This window comes from Phyllopteryx taeniolatus, chromosome 17, assembly GCF_024500385.1.
Source record: "Phyllopteryx taeniolatus isolate TA_2022b chromosome 17, UOR_Ptae_1.2, whole genome shotgun sequence".
Classification (NCBI taxonomy): domain Eukaryota; kingdom Metazoa; phylum Chordata; class Actinopteri; order Syngnathiformes; family Syngnathidae; genus Phyllopteryx; species Phyllopteryx taeniolatus.
The window spans coordinates 1,982,475-2,003,483 of record NC_084518.1 but is presented as its reverse complement, the minus strand read 5'-3'; the positions used below and the strand labels follow the sequence as shown (position 1 = coordinate 2,003,483).

Genomic DNA, 21,009 nt, shown 5'->3' with positions numbered 1-21,009 from the left:
AAGTCATTTGGCTGGCCTAATCACCACAGAGTTCTGCGCCTGCTGCAGCATTGATATCAGCACAAAAAGTGCACATCAAGAGTTTCATGGGATTGGTTTCCACGGCCGGATAGCAGCATGCGTGTCTTACATCGTCAAGCATAATGCCAAGCGTGGACGAGTGGTGTGGCTGCGTTTCAGGCACTGACCATTAGTTGGCCCTGCAATTCCATTCATCCATGCATGTTCTACCGCTGATCCTGTTCAGGGTCAGAGGTGACCTGTATCCTATCTCAGTTCCAATTCGGGGAAGGTCCTACACTGCACTAGATTGACCATGCCCCAGGACACAAAGCAAGGTCCATGCATACGTGGTTGGGTGCGTTGGAGAAGAAATTGACCTCGACACCACCAAACACCTGCAATGTGAACTCCGACAGATATTGTGACCTCACCGATGTTCAAACAAATCCCACAGGCAATGCAATCGAAGGCACTCAGCATTCCAATACTTCTCAAGGGCTGATACAATTGGTTCTTCATAAATTGTGCGGCAGATGTCCAAATGTCCGTCTGGCTACCGCGAGCACCACCTGCTCACAAACTGACACTGCAGCAAATAATAAAAACCTAATCATTGTGAGCGTTTCCTGCAGCGGTGAGACCAGAGCACAACTGCATTTGAACACAACTGCACTGGACAAGGCAGAGCCATTCTTCAAATCAAAGCATCGATTGTCTTAACGTCAGAGCTCTTTCATAAGCGAGTTAGCGCCAAGAGTCCCAGTTCCACCGAGTGTTTAGTATAGTAGTTGTGGAAGGTACAAAAATAACAGCGCCATACAAAACCCTTTTTTGCATTCTGTTGGGGTGGAGGAAGACATCACTTCAATGCAACAATAGGAAATGAATGCGAATAACAATGATATATGTGCCACAGTTGAAAAATAGCATCAGACCAGGATTCAAATATCAGCGTCGCCATCTTTCGCAGAAAGAAGAAAACTCAGAACGGTTATCGGCAGACACCTCACTCAGTGTTCATTCCGTCATTGGCAGGGCTACATTTCAAGCAGTAAATTGATCGGTCCGTTCTGTTTAGGAATGCGCATAAAAGTTGATTCATTGCAGAGCAATTGTAGTGCACAGCACTACTTGGCTACAACCAGAAGAGGCGCTGTTGAGTCAGTCTCAACTAGTTTGAGGTCTAAAGACAACAACACGATGAGCTGTCAGATTGTCGTCATACGTGTCACCAACACTCCAAGTTTATCTTTTTTTACAATAGCAAGGCCAAATGTTGAATCAAAAGAATTAACATTATTGAGCCAAATGTCACAGACACGTCACACCAAATGCGCCGCCACCGAGTCGACAACGTCGCGGAGCAATGAAAGATCAAAGTTTTTCGCTCCACATCAGACAGTTATCAACCGGACTGAACTGAACCACTTGCTGGTAATCTGACTTCAGATCAGTCATCATCATCCACCACCGTATCTGACAGGCTGAATACAAAAAAAAAAAAATGCAACTACCCGAAAACATTTGATCATGTTTCTCCCCCCCCTCTTCATCTCCTTGAAAAGGGATGCAGAGCTTTGTGTCCATGTGTGGGAAAGTAGGATGGGGAAAAAAAAAAAAAAAAAAAAAGAACAATCAGGCCGAGAAATGCGCTCACTCTGCCCCTTCTCTTTTCTCATAGATCACAAAGGTGGATCAGACTAGATGAGAGAGGATCATATAACCGGTTTGAAATGTATGGGATCCCTTCTGGCCCGGTTTAATGATGACGACCTCAGAGATTTATTCAGATCTCATAATAGGCTGCTGGTGGTGAGCTGGCGGAGAACCTCAGGCAACGTTCCTTCTTTCTCTCCTCTCTCAAAAGGACTCCGCATTGTATTATAGTGGAACTGATACTTTTATGTCACCCCTTCTGCCTTCTCCTATTAAGCAGCCGTTAATAAAAAAAATATGACAAATAACGATACTGGATATTAGGGGGGAAATTGAAACTGCTCATTAGAGCAAATGCATGTTTGGCATCCAAACAATCAAGGACAGCAGAACTGGTTCAAAGCATCACATCTGCTCACATCAAACATTCCCGACCCAGACGGGGCGAGAAGGGAGCGAGCCGAGAGATGAGATGAGATGAGAGTGTCAAAGAAACACTGTGAAGATGCGAGGCAGACGCTGGGAGGAGCACTTCGCCTCGTCTTGCAATCTTTTGCACGCTCAAACCTTTTGTAAATCAAGCCCCATTTGATCACATATATAGTAAAGTATCTTCAGCATTAAAATGGCCGGCATTACTTCATTGGATAGTGTGTGTGTTTTTTTTTTTTAATGGAATCATGGAGATTTATTTGGGAACCTCCGTGCATCCCGGGAGTTGCAACCACTTCATGCAGCTTTAACAATCATCAGCACTTCAGTTTTCTGCTCTCATCCCCTTTATTGCGGTCAAAGAATCAATCAAATGACAACCGTATTCTTCATTCTGTTCGTTCGATTGCTACATCTTGGCCGTTATTTGAACAATAGGGGAATTTAGCATAGCATCTGCACATCGTTACACGATGGAAAAAATGTGAACAAACCAAATTATGTGCAGCAAAAGAGGGTTATGAATAACTCATTAGTGAATAGCATATTCGGAGGAGTTTCACTAACACAATAAGTGCTACTGTAGATGATGGAATTTTTTGACACCAATGTTTAGGTTGTTAAATTTATAGAGGGGCGCTCAAGCGTTCGCACAAGTCGGAGAGTGAAGGACTTCGGTGAAGGCTGCTTTTCAAGCCCCTCACACCCTCAAAACCTCGCACAGCGTGCTCTTAAATGAATGCATGATCTGCGCCGGCCTGAGTGCACATTTCATAATTCATGCCTAGTGTGCCGCAGCAAGTAGGAAATGCTATATGCGCTTGCTCCGACTCGGCTTCATTTCGCCAGCGAGTCAGGCCGACCTATACGAGACAGAATGCAGCAAACGCCGTGACCCCTGCAGAATTTTGGTGTCAGATGCACAGGAGCTGCTTTGACATTGGACTTCCTTCTTCTTCCCAGTGAAATATACAATCCGAACTATGCATCTTTTTCAAGTAGATCGAGTGAAAAGTGGATGCTATCAAGTGCAAGGGCATGTTGCCGGCAGTGGATCATTGTTGCATCACTTTGATTAAGCGCCCTCTTCCATCTCGTAAAGAGCGGCCGTTGCATGTTAAGGAGGAGTCTGGCCAACAAGACCTCGGCCTAAGAATGATGTAAGTGGAGCTGAAAACATTCTGATCACTTTCATTTGCCATGGCGACCGTGTTTCACTGAACAGCAGGCCACGAATCAAGATGACTAAAGTTGAAAGGGATTTGAACTTGTGTGTAACCTTTCATTTGCGGACTGAATTTTAAAGGCTGGTTTGATTTGTAGCGCAATGATTTGCAATTGGAGCCACTCTGCCACAGCAGGTCAAAGGTTGAATGTAGATAAATGGATCAGTTCGTCGATGATATGCTCGGAAATGAGGAGCTACGGTTTGATTGGGTTAATGAAGCTGCAAAAATCAATCATCTCTCCTATTTATGTACAAGTGCCATAAGAAGAAAAGTTTTTTTTTAGTGTTTGAACTCCCTGCCGCTCAGCCGAAACATTTGCAGAGGAACGTTTGCAAATATTGTCCGAAGCAACCTCTACTTTTGCGACCAAAGGCTGTCCAAGTTGTGACGGTGAAGGACGCCTCAAAGTTGAAATCCAGAGACGTTTCCCTTCATAGAATTCTGAAAGTTGATTCTTGTGGATTCTTTCTGAAGCCACACAGCTCACTGCGGGATTTGACAGAGGAGTCATACTTGGGAGCTTGGCAGCATCCCAGGAGCTTTGTGGTTTGATCTTGCAGAATTCGTGAGGAAAAAAAATTAAAATGGAGCAGTGTAACAAGACCAACCTAAAGTCACCAGTAAAGTTTTTTTCTCTAAGCAGTGTCGCATCATGATGGAAACTGGATATAGATTTACCAAATTAAAGTTGTAAATTGTTTACTACGTCATCCTCGGTGTTTTATCTGGGACCATGCACACGCACACGCACACGCACGCACGCAGGAGCTATCATTTATCTTAGAAAACAGGGAGGACGGCGCCCTGTTAAATCAATACATAAACTACCCGCAGGATCCACAGTCGAAGTGACAGGCTGCTTAACAAATGGAAGGTGGCCTGCCAAAGCTCGCTGACTCAGGATCTATTCGTGAGGGAAGCGCCACGCCGATGCCCTTGCGCCGTCCCCCGCCCACGACCAGAAAAGACGACGTCCGAAGGGCTGATCATCGGTTGTCAATATCACAGCAGAGCAGAGAAAAACAAAACAATATAAAGGGGGACAGGTGAGCTGCTAGGAAGTCAGGAAATATTCAAATTATACTCCTCGCAGCAATTTGTGACATTCTGCTTTCGGGTGAAATGTCAGGATAGACCCAAAATCCAAAATAACCTTTACGGTGACCTTAATGTGACCTTCTCTAAACATTTCAATGTATGTCCAATTGTACAACGCATCAAAAATTGATTGTGAATTTTGCATTTCAGCTCCTTGCCAGAGAAAGAGCAATTTGCGCAACAAAGTATTGAAACACTGAACAATAGGAAGTACGTTCAAAAGTTTAGGGAAGGTCAAATAAAGTAAATAGGTTCATCTTGAAATTTCACTCCAACGCCGAATATGCCAAGAATTTTGCGAGTCGTGTATATTCTAAACGGTGAATTCCATGTCTGCTGGTGAACGTCATTCCATTTTATCCGATCAAAGACTTTTGGAGGTGCGTTGATAATATGTAAAGCAGGGGGGGGAAAAACAATACAATCAATCCATCGGGCCGGATCATAAATCCTTGTCCTGCTCAGCAAAACTGATTTCCTCTCAATTTCGCATAGATGGAAACAAAATGCAGACGGCCGTGTTCGTCCGCTCACCACTCCGCTCATTCTATCCATCATCCGGACGCATCCTTCGCTGCACTTCCAATTTCTCGCCCGTGTGTGTAGCTAGGAAAGTCCAAAACAAAAATGACACAGTAGCAGTGTAGTCAATGTACACAAAGAAAAGACAAAATGGGAGTCAAAAATGCCGTTGTTGCGAAAACAACAATCCGCGATTTTCAATTAAAAATGAAGCATTAATAAAGTCCATAGATTTTCTACTGTCAGTCAGAGAGCTTGAGAACATCATTCTGGGAAAAGACACATTAACAAAGACATATCAAGAAAAAGAGGACTCATACCACTCCAAAAGGCCAAATCCTCCAATAAAGTGAAGAGAGAGAACGCAAAAAGCGCTTCTTCCGTCTTAAATCCGTCACTGCAAACGGCGCGCCTCTGTAAACATATCCCCTCCCGTGAATTTTGTCATACGTGGCCTTGAACATGTGCTGAATGATGCGACCGCATATGTCGAAAGCCCAGCCGTCCTTCCAAGTTGCAAACAGCACCTTCTCCGATGCGCAGCAATCGTTTCTGCATTGAGGCAATTTATGTACCAGTCAAGGTAAACGGGCAACCCAAAAAAAAAAAAGTCTGACTTTATATTAGGATGTGTAGGTCCTATAAAGCCACAGTTTTATGCTTTGCCAGGCAACATGGCCTCACCCAGCAGCAGGATGATGTGCAGCCTTGCTGAAAATCAACCATGTGAAAAACAACTCGGTGGAAGGAATGGCAGGAAAACACGACTGCTGACCTGCCGGCAGCTCTCGTTCCTTCTGCACGCTTCCTCTCGCCGAGGCCGGGCTACGGATCAGCGAGTGGAAGACGGGGGCTGCAGCTGGTGGGCCAAACACTACCACTGGAATACATTTCGTGATATCAGCTCAAACAATGCAGGGCTCTCTAACAGACACTTCATTAGGGACACCGGCGCAACCTGAAGCAGGGTACGCGCATGTCTTTAAACGATTATCCTGACTGAATATGTGTGTTTTCTTCAGATGTGGCTGGGACCGGGAAAAGTCAATGTTAAACCTGTTCTATATTTTGAACATCCTCGCGTGTGTGTGGTCAACACCAAGTCCTGCCGAGCCACGGACTCCGTAGGTGTGATGTGAAACGGAACGCTAGCTTTGACATGAAGACGAGGAAGACTGAGAAACTGTTTGTGGGTTAGGGTTATTGTCAATTAGCAGAATTGTAACCACACAATTCTGAACGGTTTACTCACAATTTGTTTTACAAATAGGCAACTATTTACTCAGTTGTTGAATTGTACACGTGGAGAGTGGCTCAGGCCCAACAAGCAATTCAGAAGTACATTTTCCCAAATTGCCATCTTTAGGTTTACAGCAGTATAGAACTGTGCCCCTTGAAGTGATCATCACATTACAAAATCGGATTTTGTTTTGGTTTAATCTGCCCAGGGCCTTCAGAAACAGAAGTCCTCGCTGATGTAACTTCGACTATTAGCAATGGGACCGTTTCTTTCACCGATCAGATTTCAAATTCCTCTTTACAGGTCCAGCAAGCTGGTCCTCGATGACATCAGCATTTTTTTTTCGTCATCTGATTGGTTGGGCAGACCAAAACTGGTTACAGCAGCAATCCGTGCACATTCCTAAATTGAATAAGTACGTTGTATTTTAGTTCAACGTTTTAAGTGTTTGTTACGTTGTTAGATAAATACTGATTGCGAGTTGCTCCATATGTTGTATGTGGCACAGTATAATTTTATATAGCATTGATGGCTTCTATAATTCCAACATGCTCGCGGCGGTATGAAGAGTTGGATGATGTCAGATCAGTCTCGTACCAATTGCACGGCCCGCTACGGGTGTATACAGAAAATGGAAAGCTCTATTGGACATGGTAAAATTGAATTTAAATACTGTAAGCTTACAAAGTTAGCCTCTTGCTGTTTTTCCTCCGGTGTCCCTCGGCCATTACGCCCCGTGACCTCACTAATTAAAGAATCAATGGGCAGCCTGCACATCGAGATCTGTTTTGATCACCCGCTCGGTGCCAACGCGTCTGTTTTCATCTCAGTCGAGACGGCTCGACACTTTTAGAAAGAGTGCCGGTGTCTGCCGTAGCAGAACGAGGCCGCCGGTACAGACAAGTCGGTCTTTGCCTCGTGCGCACTGGGCAAGGGGGCTCCCCAAGGAGAAGAGGGAAGACAACGCGCGCCTTCGACCCCGTAACACGATTTCCCACAGGCCCACACACTTTCACACAGATGGCTTACACCACAGCGCTTCCCCATCAGACGACAGATGTGTCAGAGCAAATTGAAGACGTGACTCATGATGGTAGTGCGACGGCTTCTGTTTTGCCGCCGTTTCTGGAATCACGTTGGATCGTGTGACTCCGAGACACCTTTCTGGACAAAACTTTGATTTCTCGAGAATGGAACCTTTTTTTTAGTCTTTTTCAAATCGGCGCAAAAAAAAAAAAAAAAAAAAAAATCCTGATTTCTTTTTAGTACACATTAGCACATTACAACATAAAGATGACATCAAAGAAACATTGAAAAAAATGGCAAAATATTGGCGATTTTTGGCAATTTTTCCTCTCAGTTGTAAAGTTAAATACATATTAAAGGACATAGTATTGTTAAGCAGTCAAATATTCGGCCTCTAATTCCAATCTTTATTAAAATCCACATGTAACCTGGAAATGCAAATCAAACTCGCTCACTGCGTACTACAGCAAAACTGAAACATGTTTAACATTTTTGTGCGTCTCTTCGTCTTCCTGATTATGGTGAATATGATCGATCAATTATCAAGTCCTTGCTATTCTCAAACTATTTTTAATGTGACGCAAGAAACTCCTTTTGAAAGTTCTGAGCTCCCGTTTTGATGCTAAGCAATGCTAGCTAGTGCGCCCAACTCAACATCTGATAGCAGATATCGTCCAATTGTCATCACGTTGGTCTTCAAACTAGTTGCGACCGAATCAGCTGCCGCTCTTCTTGTACTAAACCAAGTAGTGCACCCCATTTTGCCTCAGTTGCTTCACGACATGATTAATAAACAATCAATCTCACACGATTACCAGAACGACTGAGGATTCATTAACTGATTATCATTATGAGCAGTGACTTCTTCAAAGCGGAGATTAAGTTCTTCAAAAAAATGAAAAGCTGGTCTTGCAAGGCAGGAACAAGCTCTCTTCTGTTAACATTTCTTTTCAAAAGCTTGATATCACATTCTTGAAGAAAGCAGCATTTTTATTGGCTCCATGACCGGCGGCCAGCCAATCACAGGACACCACGAAAGGTCCCATCCGCACTATCAGCGCGTCGGAGTGGAAGTCATCCGCACTGTCGGTGACACGGAGAAAACCCTCGCAAGCGTGCAAACTGCGCACGGTTCAGATTCACACCCAGAACCTTACCGCTACGTCACTGTGCTGCCCAACACAAACGATTGCATACGCATTTTACTGCAGCTGCCATGTTTGGATGGTGCTCTCTCTTTGTCAAGCAGCCACATGATGATGATGATGATGATGATGATCGTGTGTGTGTTGTTGGTACCTGCCATGAACTGGACGGGATTTCAGCAAATTTGCCAAGCCCTCCAAAGGTGTAGCAGCGGTACATGTGGTCCAGAGACTCGGAGCAGTGCCACAGCAAGCCAAAGCTCACCGACTCCTTGTGATGATGATGATGATTGTGGTGGTGGTGATGATGATGGTGGTGGTGGTGGTTGGTCCTCAGCTGCTCCTTCACAATCCACGCAGGAGAGATGAAACTGAAACTGCACACTGCGACCAGGGCGGAGGAGAGGAGCACCCAGAAGCAGCCCACGCAGCTGAACATGGTGGCGGCAACGTGGGGGGCGAAGCCCACGCACACGCACACGCTGACTCCGCACCCGGCTTCTTCTTCGTCTTCTTTTTCTTGTCGCTTCTCCCGTCCCAGGACGAGCAAATGCATTTGGAGCTCACAGACACCAAAGCTTACCTGCGCCCCAGTGCGCGACACTTGCCAAACATCCCTCGCCACGGGAGGCCGCCGTGGAAGCCCCGCTGAGTGCGTGCGTGTCTCTGTGGGTCCACCGCTTCTTGAGCGGGGAGGAGAACCCAAAAGGTCCAAAGCCTATCAGCAGCACATAAACCGAGTCATGTCGTGTCCAACTGAGGCGCACCAAATGTTTGTCACACCCACAAGTGGGCGCGCAGGTGGAGGAGCACTTTCGTCGCGGCCAATGACAAAGCCGTCCGTGGGGCTCCGCCTTCTGCGCCTCCTGCGCGCTCCTGTCTGCTCCGTGGGACCGGCGTGGACAAGTGTCCACAAGTGCGTTAATTGCAGACTACGCCCGGACCGCGTCAAGTCAACGAGGTCACGAAACAGCATACTTCCGGAAGTATCTTCAAAATAAAAGCTACTCAGGTGCGAGGTGCTATTTCTGTATTACTTTTTTTTTAGGGTTAGATCGATCTATCAAGCAATCTATTGTTTGTATACCATTCTGCCCCCTTAAAATACCACGTTTCCTTTCCAAATAGTTTTCATTTACGCATCATAATCATTTTCATTTTTTTTTTAATTACTTGGGTCCTCAATAGTTGCTTTTACTTTGAAGGAAGTCGCGTTTCTGGGTTGACCAAGCATTCGCATTTAAACTTGACTGAGCGCACGCGTCCCCCGAAAATAATCGCTCTCCAAACTCCATTAAATGTTTGTTGTTTGAAAAAAAAAAAAAAGAGCTCCGTTGAATGTTACACAATCATCTACATAGTAATGACAACACAAAAACTAAAAAAATAAAAAAATCATAGGCTACCATGTTGTTTTTTACCGACCTCTTCCACCGCACTCATCTCAGCCATAGAACCAAATAGAACAGACACGCATCCCCTTTTAATTTGTGAATACGCACTGCGTTTGAAAAGACAGAAAAGTCTTGACGTTGGTCAAAGTAGATGAATTAGTTGTGTATTGTCAGAAATCGTCAAGTGTTGCTTCGTGCCCGACACCGTGGTCAACAGTGCCCCCGTCTGGACAAGTGCTGGGACAACAGAATTATAAATTATTATTCATTATTAGAATTATTTGAACAGGGGTGTGTTGACTTTTTCTGTCCACTGTATATACAGGGCGTACTTGTTTATGTACATAAGTAGGAACGCGCCGTTGACTATCGCTAATGTAGTAAAGTGATAATAACAGTAAATTATTTGTATGACAACACTTCTAAAGCACGCATATACTACGACCAGATGGGGGGAAAAACGTAAGTACAGTTGTAACTGTGAGTGCGACAAAGTATTCTGAAGCTGCTGAGCAAACAAATTCGTTGGGCGACGTTCCCAACCTCAAAACGTCAGTAAAGCTAGGAATCCATGTGTTGTGCAAAAAAAAAAAAAAATAATGTTAAAATTAATAAAAAGGAGCAGAGACAAGAGCTTTTTTATATTATATGTGTTTAAATCAAACACAATTTAAATAGATTTAGATTAGGTGCACATACATATCCGAAAACATTAGTGGTACATGGTACCAACACACCTTTCTGGTTCTTTTCCACACCTCAGTCAGGCTCAAAAAATAAAAATAAAAAAAGGTTGATTCATTGAGCACATTTCCAGTTGTTTCTGAGATGCATACACAAAAAAAACGAGTACTAACATGTATATATGGGATGAACCAGTCTATATTATACATATGTATAGATATATACCATTTATAACATGGAGTTTTCCATCACAACTGGAGCATTTCAATTCATTAAGGAGTTTTTATTCTACGCTCTGTAAAGGTGCGAAGAGGAAAATAGAGATCATCCTCTATTTCATTGTCATTTGCAGATACTCTACAAATAAATGTCTATGATAGCTCACGTAAGTAACTCACCATTGGACAGGCAGGATCAAGGGAGCGTGTGCATGTGTAAAAGGGGTAACACTCCAAACTGTTGATTTGGCCATCTTTTAAGAGAGAATGTCTTCTAAAAACAAGGAATGGTCATAAAAAAAAAAAAGGCGTGGGGATGAGTGTGGTGAGGAAATGAGCATAATTCAGTCTGCGTGACATCATTCGTCAGTCCGAGACGAGACTACACGACGAGAGTCTGCAATAATTTGGTTGTAGTCTTGACGGACATGCTTGGTCTTTGTGCAAACCAGACTGAGTTTGAAAGACTTCCTGTCATGTGATGCAAGGGCTTGCCTTCACTTCAACGGATCACTGGACACGTTCATGTGTTATGGAGTTGAACACTGAGGTACAGTACTTTCAGTTTGTTGCAGGGTAAACCACGTGTCGTCAGTGACCGGCATCTGCAGGGGACAGTCCTCTCTGGGTCATAACTGCATGGGGACAAATCACGACGTACAAAACACGGATGAGTGAGGTTTTTATTTTATTTTTTGGAGATCTATTTTATGAAATACCTTGGTGGACTTGCCAGGACTGTCGTGGTTTGACTGCACAACATCGTTGACAATCATTTTAGCAATCTGCCAGGCCATTTCCTCCTGAGCCTTCAGTTAAGAATTCAAGAACATTCTATTTCATTCATCATTGGAGCCCCTTCCATTCTACGGTCTCACGAAATGCACTGTCGCAGATGCGACGTGATGTCAAGGCGGATTTGAATATGCACTGTTATGAACGAAGTCATGAGACTTTTTCTTACCTCATTTGAGTTGCCTTGGACCCATTTCTTCATTGCTTGTGAAAACATGGAGCCTAAATAGGAACAGACGAGGACCTTGACAAGGATGCAACAGCGCAAAAAGCATAAAATGTGTTCTGTTTGACGAGTAAACTATTTGACAAATGTTCATGCTTTCACTTGACGTAATGTTCTTTGTTAGGCGGCGCAAAGCGGGTAGCAGTGCAGCGTACCTTTAGATTTCTTCACGTCTGGTTCTGGTTCTGCCTCCCTGATAAATTGGCCCAACTCATTCACTCTCCCGAATGTCATCCTTCTGAAACATAAGGGTTGGAGTTCAGTAAAAGACATCTACATGAGTCTGATGTAAAATATATTGTCATGCCTCCAAACCATAAAGACTCAATACACTAATTAAAGAAAATGAAAACATCTTCGCAAAGAGCCTAAGCATTCTTGCTTTGAAAATATATACGTATTGATAATTTGGAAACAATACATTGTGGTCTCAGTTTTCAGTTTAAAAAATGCATTTCAAGAGGTGTGTTAACTTTTTAGAATCACTGTACAGGCAGCTGTGTGGCCCCTGGACTTTGATGAGGGCTCTGTAAACAATGGAAAAATCATCTAACGTCATCTAACGTGCTCTCATGAATCGAGGCTAGCGTTGCTGCAAAGCGATGAGAACTTTGGGGGAAAGAGAGGCAGGAATGATTTACCCATCATGCATTGTACCAACGTAGGCTCATGTGGGTTGTTGTAATGATCTGATTTCTTCTTGTGATGACAAAAAGAAAAAGTCAGGATTCATGGGACTTAAATAGTGAAAAGGTGCCATTGTATAACGCCTACTGGGAAAAAAACGTCACATTTGAAAAAAATGTGGTACAAGCAATGTATAAAATAGTATAACTACAATCTGTAAGCGAAAAACACTCACCCAGCATATGGCCTCTGGTACAAAGATTCGGGATCAAGACTGGCAACGTCCACCGTTATGGCCTCATCGAAATTTTTCAAGATTTTTATCGCTGCCTTTTTAGCACCAGACTGCCATAGAGATAAAAAAAAAATGTAGAATGATGTTACTGCTCTCCAAGTAACATTGGCTTAACCTCCCCTCAAAGCCTTTGGCATTGACAAAGACACTAAAAAGACCAAAGGAGATTTGGAAATGTCATCAAACGTCCCCCCCCAGCCCCAGGGTACTTGAGGATATAAGTGAAGGTTGGGGTTCACCTGCGTCAGCGAGGCCTCGCTGGCACTTGAACTTGAGCGCTCGTTGTCCGCCGGCCCGCCCTGACCCGGAGTGTTGACATTCACAAACTCGTCCGCCCGCACCGAATTGAGGAGGTCACTCAGATATTTGTAGTAAAGGTTACTAGACAGGAAGCCTGGCATATAGACCTATATAGACACATGCACAACAAGAGGGGCTCTGTAAAGGGATATCGTTGCTTGGTCTCTGGAGTGCCGACGTCTCCCCGAGTGACGGCGCAGTTCATTGCGATATGGAACGGAATGGAGCCAATCAAAAAGCGCCCTGACTCAGGAACAGCGAAACGACCATGAAACCCAATGTCATTTTTTTTGTGCGCGTGTGTCTAAAAGCGGGTTCCCCGGGGCCTTCTCCCGTACCTTCTCCATGGTGGTCCAGGCTTGTCTAAGTGGAGTGGTAAAACAGTCGGGGAGAGGCCCCCCCTCTCGGCAGATGTTCGACTCGATCTCCATGCGTACTGAGTCGCCAAATCCCAGAGGGTTTGTAGCTTGGAGTGAGAAATACCTAAGAAATGCAGAAGATCATTTTTCTTTCAGAAGCAGCGTGGGGAAAAAGAATACAGCAAATCCACAACTTTTAGTTTGTTAGTCAATGAATGTGCTTTTTCATCATCCTCCTAGAGTCTTTTAATGCCTAATAATAACCATAAATAGCTTGAAAATGCAACTCAAACTTTACCAATCACAAGTTTGTGTAATAACATTGCAGACTAAGTACAGCACCTACTTGTCGTAAAGGATCATGGCGTCATTTTGGGCCTCCTGGCCGTCGTACTGGCCCTTCTTAGCTGCGAGCTGATTTTGGAAGTTGTCAGCCGCGAGCCAGAACTGCAGTACATTCATCGCCTCCTCCTTTTCCATGTACTGCAAAGTTAGAGAAGAACAGAACATTTCACTGAAACTTTGTGTGCTTTGTTTGGTCACTAACAAGGAAGGCTTGTGTATGCAGACCTGACCTTCGTATCATCTAAACCTAACAAATGGTGGTGAATTCTAAAGAGCATTGAGCAGGGTTTTTTGTGTGCATGGAATGCCAATGATGACGTTCTGTCACTGTCAGTATGTTTTGTTACACACACACACAAAATCAAGTAAAACAGGAAGTGATGCAATGCATTGTGCAAGAGCAGATCTGTTATTACAAAGATGAATGCCAGTGGAACAAGAAATTCAAACAGTGCTGAGTACAGAAAGATGTTTGGATAATCTTATTGCTGCTGGTTTTCAGGAGTGTTCATTAACTAAATCCATTTTTTTTTTTTTTTTTTTACAACATTAAACAATATTGCTAAAATTGTCCTGATTTTTCTGATACAGAACGACACAATCAAAGCAAAACCGGTGAACAGGCAGTTTGTACTCTATATGTACATTTCAATCTCGAAATTGCATTATGGTTATGGAATTAAGATGCATTTCTGCTTGTTTCATGCAACTCCTTTATTTCACTGTCGACACATTTTTATCTTTAAGATTGAAGATGACTCAGGGCACTTAGCTGCTTATTGTGAGTGTATACATTCGCATGAAAGAAATAATCATGTATTGTGTATGGTTATAATGTATAGTTATGGATTCAAAGGGGACTACAGGCCAACAAGTACCGGTACTTTTTTGTCTTCTGGAACAAAACACAGGGTGATGATTTGGGCCGACTCACCTCAGAGAAGTAGAAGAGCGCTGACTCGCAGAACAAGATGTCAGCCAGGAACACCGAGCCGCTCGTCAACACTTCAATCTGGTATTTACAGAAATGATGACTCCGTAGGAATTCAATAAAGTACCTAGGAATATATTTATAGTCATAGGTTAAACTATAATCGTACACAGCAAACTATACCCAAGGCTGTGTGACTATCCATTCCAGTAGAAACTCACTGTTGCTCTAAGATGGTGAAGATGACTGACTGTGCGATGACAAAGCAATTTGGGTCCACCATGCCATCCTCTCCGCAAATCTTCGCTAAACACAGAAAGGACAGGAACAAAGTTCGAAGTTATCGCTACTACTCGGAATGTACAAGGTCAAGCATCATAAATGATGCAACAAATACTCTCATCAGAGAAACATGAATGTGCGGATCATTTTACTTATCGGGCAAGGCTAGCTTACCAACGATATCGTTTCGGATCTGTTCTGTGATGGGGATGGGCCTCACAGCATCCGGAGAAACGTACTTGGTGAAGATGGTCACCGCATCTTTTTCGATACCTAAAACGAAACACCCTGAAGAATTATTTTATTTCTTTCTATAAAGTCACCAAACTATACTTAGCAGCAGGGAGCACTCAAGCAAATATCCTTCAAAATAAAATTTGAGCAAGGTAGTGTGAATGCACAATTATTTAACATTTATCCATTTTCTATAGCGCTTGTCTTGATTCGGGTAGGGAGGAAGTAACCGCAGCCGATCCCAGCTGACTTGAGGCGAGAGGCTGGCTCACTTTGGAATGCTTGCCAGTCCAGACAAATAACCATTCCTACCGATGGATCATTTGGAGTCTTCCATGAAGCTAAGGAGCATGTACAGTATTTGGGAAACACAAGAAATCAACAGATGCACAGAGAGAACAAAGAGATTTGAAAGCAGGCAGCCATGCTGGCCACCATTCCGACGTTGCTCCCACAATGCATTTAAAGGATCCTAAATGTACAGCGGAGAAGTGTTTGGTAGCCAGTCAGAACATGAAAATGATGGAATGAATATTAAATGACTTTCAAGTGCAAAAAGTACGAGATCCTTGGCCAAGTTTGGAGACAGTTAATTGGTGGAGGATTGTGTTATATTGAGTGTCATTGTCGTTGAACATTTGCTAAGAGGCAGCCTCCATCTCCATGCAGGATCGAGCAGCTCACCATGAGGCAAGACGTACGAAATCTCAAAGACGGAAGGACGTGAACGTAGTCGGGGGGCTAAGCTGACTTACTTCTCATGAGTTTGTCCGAGAGATCTCGCAGGGTGCTGTTTGACCTCACTTTGGAAGGGGTACCCGTCCTGGAAGGAGGCTGCCTGCTGGGAGTTGCGGCTCGCGGGGTGCCGGGTCTCAGGCCCGCTTCTGTGCCGGACGGGTCCCGCTGCTCGGGCTGCGCCGAGTCTCCTGTGCTGTTCCAGTCCAGCTCGAGGGAATTGTGTTGCCCGAGCTCCGGCGCCTCAGAGCTCCCCGTGAAGCCGGAGACGGGTTCAGCCAAGGAGCTGTGTTTGACAGAGTTGAGGCTGTGCGCTCGGACCCGTGACCAGCTGCTGGACCGGAAACTCTCGGCATCCAGCCAGAAGCGAACCAGGTAGTCAGCACCCTGACGCGCCGTATAACTCATGTAATGGGGGATCGCCACATTGTCCCGAAGCACTTGGTCCACTGTCTTGGAGAGCCGGGAGCGGGTCTCCTGGGGCTGATAGTTCACACTGGAATGACCTGCAACGCACCAAAAAAAAAATATTTGTAAAAAATATGTGGAAGGCATAAGTGTAGATTACAGAGAAATCCCTTTTTTCAATTTCAAAAGGCATTCTCGCAAGTTCATTGGAGAACAAAAACAAGTGTAAACAATATATGGAAAACAGGGGCGGGGGAGTGTATTAAACAAAAACGTGCAGATGCTTTAAAATTGCTATGTCATATCTACGGGTGCATCTGAATAAATGTAATATCATGGAGAATGCAATTATTTTTATTTGAAATCTTCATTAATCCTTTAAAAGAGTGTCCTCAGTTTGGTACTTTAATTCAAAAAGTGAAATTCACGAGACACAGAGGGAAATAATATGCAATGATTTTATTTTTTTATATATAATTTTGATAATTATACCTTACAGCTAAGGAAAACCCAAATAAGAAACGCGTATAAGAAACAATCAAAATGATTGAAATGAAATTATAAAGATTATAGCCTTCTGAAAAGCATTGTCTTAGGTGTTTAGTGAACGTATAATATATATATATATATATATATATATATATATATATGTTTGACATTTGTAAATGGAAATATTGAAATAAATGACCTTTTCTACAATATTCTCATTTATTGATGTGTACCTGTAGTTCAGTCACTGGTGTACATTAAATGATGTTTGTTAACATGAGTAAAACACATTATTTTGTCTGTAAAAAATAGGCAAAAAAAATGTTTTGGTCTTACTGGTAGAAATTTGTAATTCAAAACAAGAATATAATACCAAGTTTATTACCGTCAGTGGTCACGTGAAGTAGTGAAGTATTTTATACAGACATTCATATTATATTCATATTTGCAGTGATTAGAAAAGGAATTAATCTACTTAGCAGCACATTTTTACAGCTTCCGACATTCAGGGGTTGGGAGGGAGTTTTATTAAATATGCATTTCCTGCATTTGGCTTTCTCATTGTAGCTGAATATGTAGTCCTGAGTGAGCTGAATTTCAACTCGTGTTTTGTAACGTTCCTGAAGGCTTGAAAGGCGTCATGTGGGCCAGAGCACTGACGAGTGTGCACTGCGCCATGTAACCTCTGCAGCTCACACTGAACTCCAAAATAGTGACATGGAACGTTTTGTTACCATGTGCCAGTAGAGATGAGGTACTAGTGCCTAACTTTTCTATGTTGTGAACAAATAGAGATTGCTTGAATGCCGTCTTGCATTCCGAGGGGATGAAATGACAAGAACGCGGCTGAGGACGACAAAGCAGCTAGAAGGCCACGTTTATTGAAAGGGGATATTTCAGTCATTCCAGGTCTTCTGGGACAACCTATCACTTCAAAACAGAAAGTTCAAACTTACTGGTTGGATCACCCCACGGGAGAAATATCACATTTTCACTTCATTTGTATGGCACAGAATGATAAAACAACCAATTGGCAGTATACTTAGTACTTAGTTAAGTTTGATGATGATATGAGTTCAACCCTGAAACATCTTATTTACAGTTACATTCATTCCAAATCCGGATAAATAGACTGTGTTAGACCTTAGCAGTTCATCCGTAGTTCTCATTTAGCCCTGCAAAGTTTACCAGGCGACACGAGCAATTTTGTTGATCGGCATCTGACCACTAGCTGCTGTTTTATTTCAGCAGTTACTTTCCGCAAACATTTATTTTTTTTTCCCATATAGAAATTGCCAGTCGCAGCCTCTATGAACAGTATAAGAACTCACGGTTCGTACCGAGATCACCAAAGTGCGCAGCTTCCATGTGGCTCGGCTGCTTCTTGAGGATGGCCGTGCGACCACGGGCGAAGGAGTCCATGTTGGCGGAGATGGCGTTGATGGCCACGTGGCTGGGCCCCGCAGCTTCCTGTATGGCATGGTTGTTCTTCGGTGGCAGCGATGGAGAGTGAGGGCTGGCTAGACCTTTGAATGAGGAATTCACAGAACATTGAACGGGAAAATTAGGAAAGAACGGAAGGGCATTTACTACTTTGTGGTGTGCATCATATGACATCATCCGGCTGACTTGTGTGAATAAATATTTACAGTGAACCCACATGGACTGAGGGGGACTCGTTTTAGATGCGGCCGCTATAGGTAATAATCCACACTATATAGACACCATATTATATCCATTGAGAGGCCTTACGGGAGCGTGTTCGTGTTTGAGAAGACATTTTCTTTGACTGCTACCGGTCAATTTTAAAATCTAAAATATTTCCAATTTGTAATCTTTTTACAATCTCAGTTCGGACAGAGCACAAACATGTATCGAACATCTTCAACTAGCGAAGAGTTTCCAAAGGCATTGCGAACAACTTTCACTTACAGCCTGTTTCCATACATTGCGCCCCCCGCGTCGTTTATGCTCACAAAGGTAATGTCATGATGAACTCACCTCTGTTGACTTTTGTGTCAGTTGCTCTCTCAGGTTCTTTGCTTTTGGCTGCAGGGAGAAAGACAAGAGAATTGCTGTAACGGGAGGAGCATTTCCATTCGCGATTAAGGGCGAGACCAGCAAATGGAGGACAGTGGAAGTGTGGTCTTGGTGTCTTCAAAAACACTAACAACTAGGTAACTTGACCCTAGTTATCTAATTCCAACAGGAAAGCGAAATACGCTAAGGAATGCAAACAAACCATTTACTGCGGAGCAATGGAAACAGGGAAGCTGTACTTGAACGTGAAAGACCTTACAAGTTACGACCAATGCTTGGGAGGAGCGTTTTTTCACAATAATACTCAAGAGAGCTGACTTTGTCGCATACACACCATTCTTCCTCTTTAATTACCGCTATTATTGTCAACTTTTGCTGCTCTGGTCCCATTTGATAGAGCATTCGGGACAGCGATGCACACCATTTGTCTATGTCGCGAAGACTCGCGATAAGTTCGTTTTACAGTCATCTTTGCGGTACCCTGGTGCATTGCAAAAAATAAAACCCACAAAATTCCAAAGTGAAGGCAAGACATGCTTGTGGAGTTAAACCTTTAACTGCTTACTGAGCTGAAGTCTTCCAAGATTGATGTCAAGCGTGACATCACGTGCGATGTTCTGTTGAGCGCTAAATCGTACAAAAGGAAAACTGTAATACGTCAGGAAAACAACAAGTGGGGAATGCGACCATGTTTTCTGTACGTACATTTCAAATGAAAGTGGAGTTGGTCTATACTTTCTTGTGACCGATGGATTTGCCTAAACTAATGTAGCGCACAATGAGCTCAAACACTCTGCCTGTGCATTCAAACAACGTCCCCAAGAAAACAGCCGCTTCCTAAAAGCCACTGTGGTCACCATCTATAACTGAGAGGTCTTCACATTTCCTCCCGATGCTCGACTGGCTGAGTCATCTGATTTTAATCCCTCTAAATCTAAATTTCCTCTCGCCATCGGAGCGTGATTTCCTGAACACACACAACCGTACTACAGTTTTGGATGTCGCTGTATTACTCTTTTTCCCTTGAGTGTGTCTTATCCACCAATACACTGGAAGAGAGAACCGAGATAATTGTAATACAATACAGTAATTCTTGTAAACAGGGAGTAGTTGGGGGTGTTGTACAGAGATATTTGACTTGTTGAGTAGGGCCTTTTTGATCCTTGTTTACTATTTACTTATGGAAACCTTTTAAATATTTCTTCATAACACTGTAAAATATTCCTGGGTGTGATTTATTTATTTTTTTTAATATATGATAATCAATTTGTAGTAAATATGACAGTGACTACATTCTGGGTACAGATTAGTGTTTTGTTTTGTTTTTTTAAGAATGTTAACTATGTTACTATTAAGATATCAGTTTTTTTATTTGTGTTTTAATTCCTGATCGCCCTGTACAGTAGTTGCTTTGTCAGGCGATGATGATGGGGAGGTTACTCGGAAGATTCCATTTAAACGCCACTACGTGAGCCGCACTGCAGTCATTCGGGAAACCGAGAAACTACTGTATTAGCTTTGACTAAATAACAGTCATAGTTAAATTGTCACAAGTTCTCTGTTAACGGGGCCTTTTCTCTCCCGCTGTCTTTTCCCATCAGCTAGCTACAGTTGACGCTGCAGCTGAGCGGGAGCTTCCTCACCTTTCCGCTTGAAAAACGACATGACGGGTTTAGTCAGAACGTTTCCTCAGCTCACTGACACCATCCCGCGGGTCGACAGGTCCCTTCATTCAAATAGATCCGCACCGTACACTTCAGACATGGAAATGGCGTGCGAGTATACATCCGGTGGCTGCTGTCAAATTCCAATTTTCTTCAAATCCTCGACCAGAGAAGCAGCCATGTTGTCAATAAACGTCCAACTTCCGGGCTGCTAGCACGCAAGAATTGTGGGAAATGTAGTTAGAAGACGCCAACGTTAATTATGTCGTTTTAAAGACGAACGGTAAAACAAATTTACATTGCAAGACAAAAATAAATAATACTGTATTTTATATATTTTAGTACGGAAGCGTATTCCTGCCACACCAGAGAAAAATATATTATCACGTTAAAACGTGAACGTATAAACCATATCACACTGAAACGTGTAATTTGGTTTGAAACATATCACGTTAAAATCCATGACGTTATAACATGATACCAAACTTTTCTGGTGGGGCAACAAATCACATGTCAAAACTAAAGTTCATTTTTAATAAAAACTACATAACATGTAAATATTTTTTCCCTAATACTACTGTAATAAGATAATAAGACCGGAAAAAATATCATCAAGTTTACATTTTATTTTT

At 43.1% G+C, this 21,009-nt stretch overlaps 2 protein-coding genes across 6 annotated transcripts in view; both read right to left on the bottom strand.

The window, feature by feature from the left end:
* The window catches only part of LOC133466980 (LHFPL tetraspan subfamily member 7 protein), a 53,213-nt gene extending 43,931 nt beyond the window's left edge, over positions 1-9,282 (bottom strand). For 3 of the 5 annotated variants that reach the window (XR_009785096.1, XR_009785097.1, XM_061751306.1), the window contains exon 1: positions 8,506-9,281. Coding sequence is in view for 3 of the 5 variants with exons in the window: in XM_061751306.1 (XP_061607290.1) it covers positions 8,506-8,907 (402 nt within the window). In the remaining 2 variants the exon portion in view is untranslated. Of the gene's footprint in view, positions 1-8,505 lie in introns of all 5 variants that reach the window. The other 2 variants (XM_061751305.1, XM_061751304.1) reach the window with 2 other exon arrangements.
* Positions 9,283-10,393: 1,111 nt separating this feature from the next.
* Positions 10,394-20,603, bottom strand: akap10 (A kinase (PRKA) anchor protein 10). Its single transcript, XM_061752424.1, has 15 exons — positions 20,357-20,603; positions 18,675-18,722; positions 18,014-18,199; positions 15,797-16,282; positions 14,982-15,080; positions 14,747-14,831; positions 14,529-14,652; positions 13,596-13,732; positions 13,229-13,373; positions 12,830-12,997; positions 12,531-12,640; positions 11,824-11,906; positions 11,612-11,664; positions 11,367-11,456; positions 10,394-11,282 (listed from the first exon to the last, which is right to left on the bottom strand). Exons 1-15 carry the CDS (start codon positions 20,376-20,378, stop codon positions 11,277-11,279), a joined length of 1,842 nt encoding a protein of 613 aa, XP_061608408.1. The 5' UTR covers positions 20,379-20,603; the 3' UTR covers positions 10,394-11,276.
* Between the last annotated feature and the right edge of the window lie 406 nt (positions 20,604-21,009).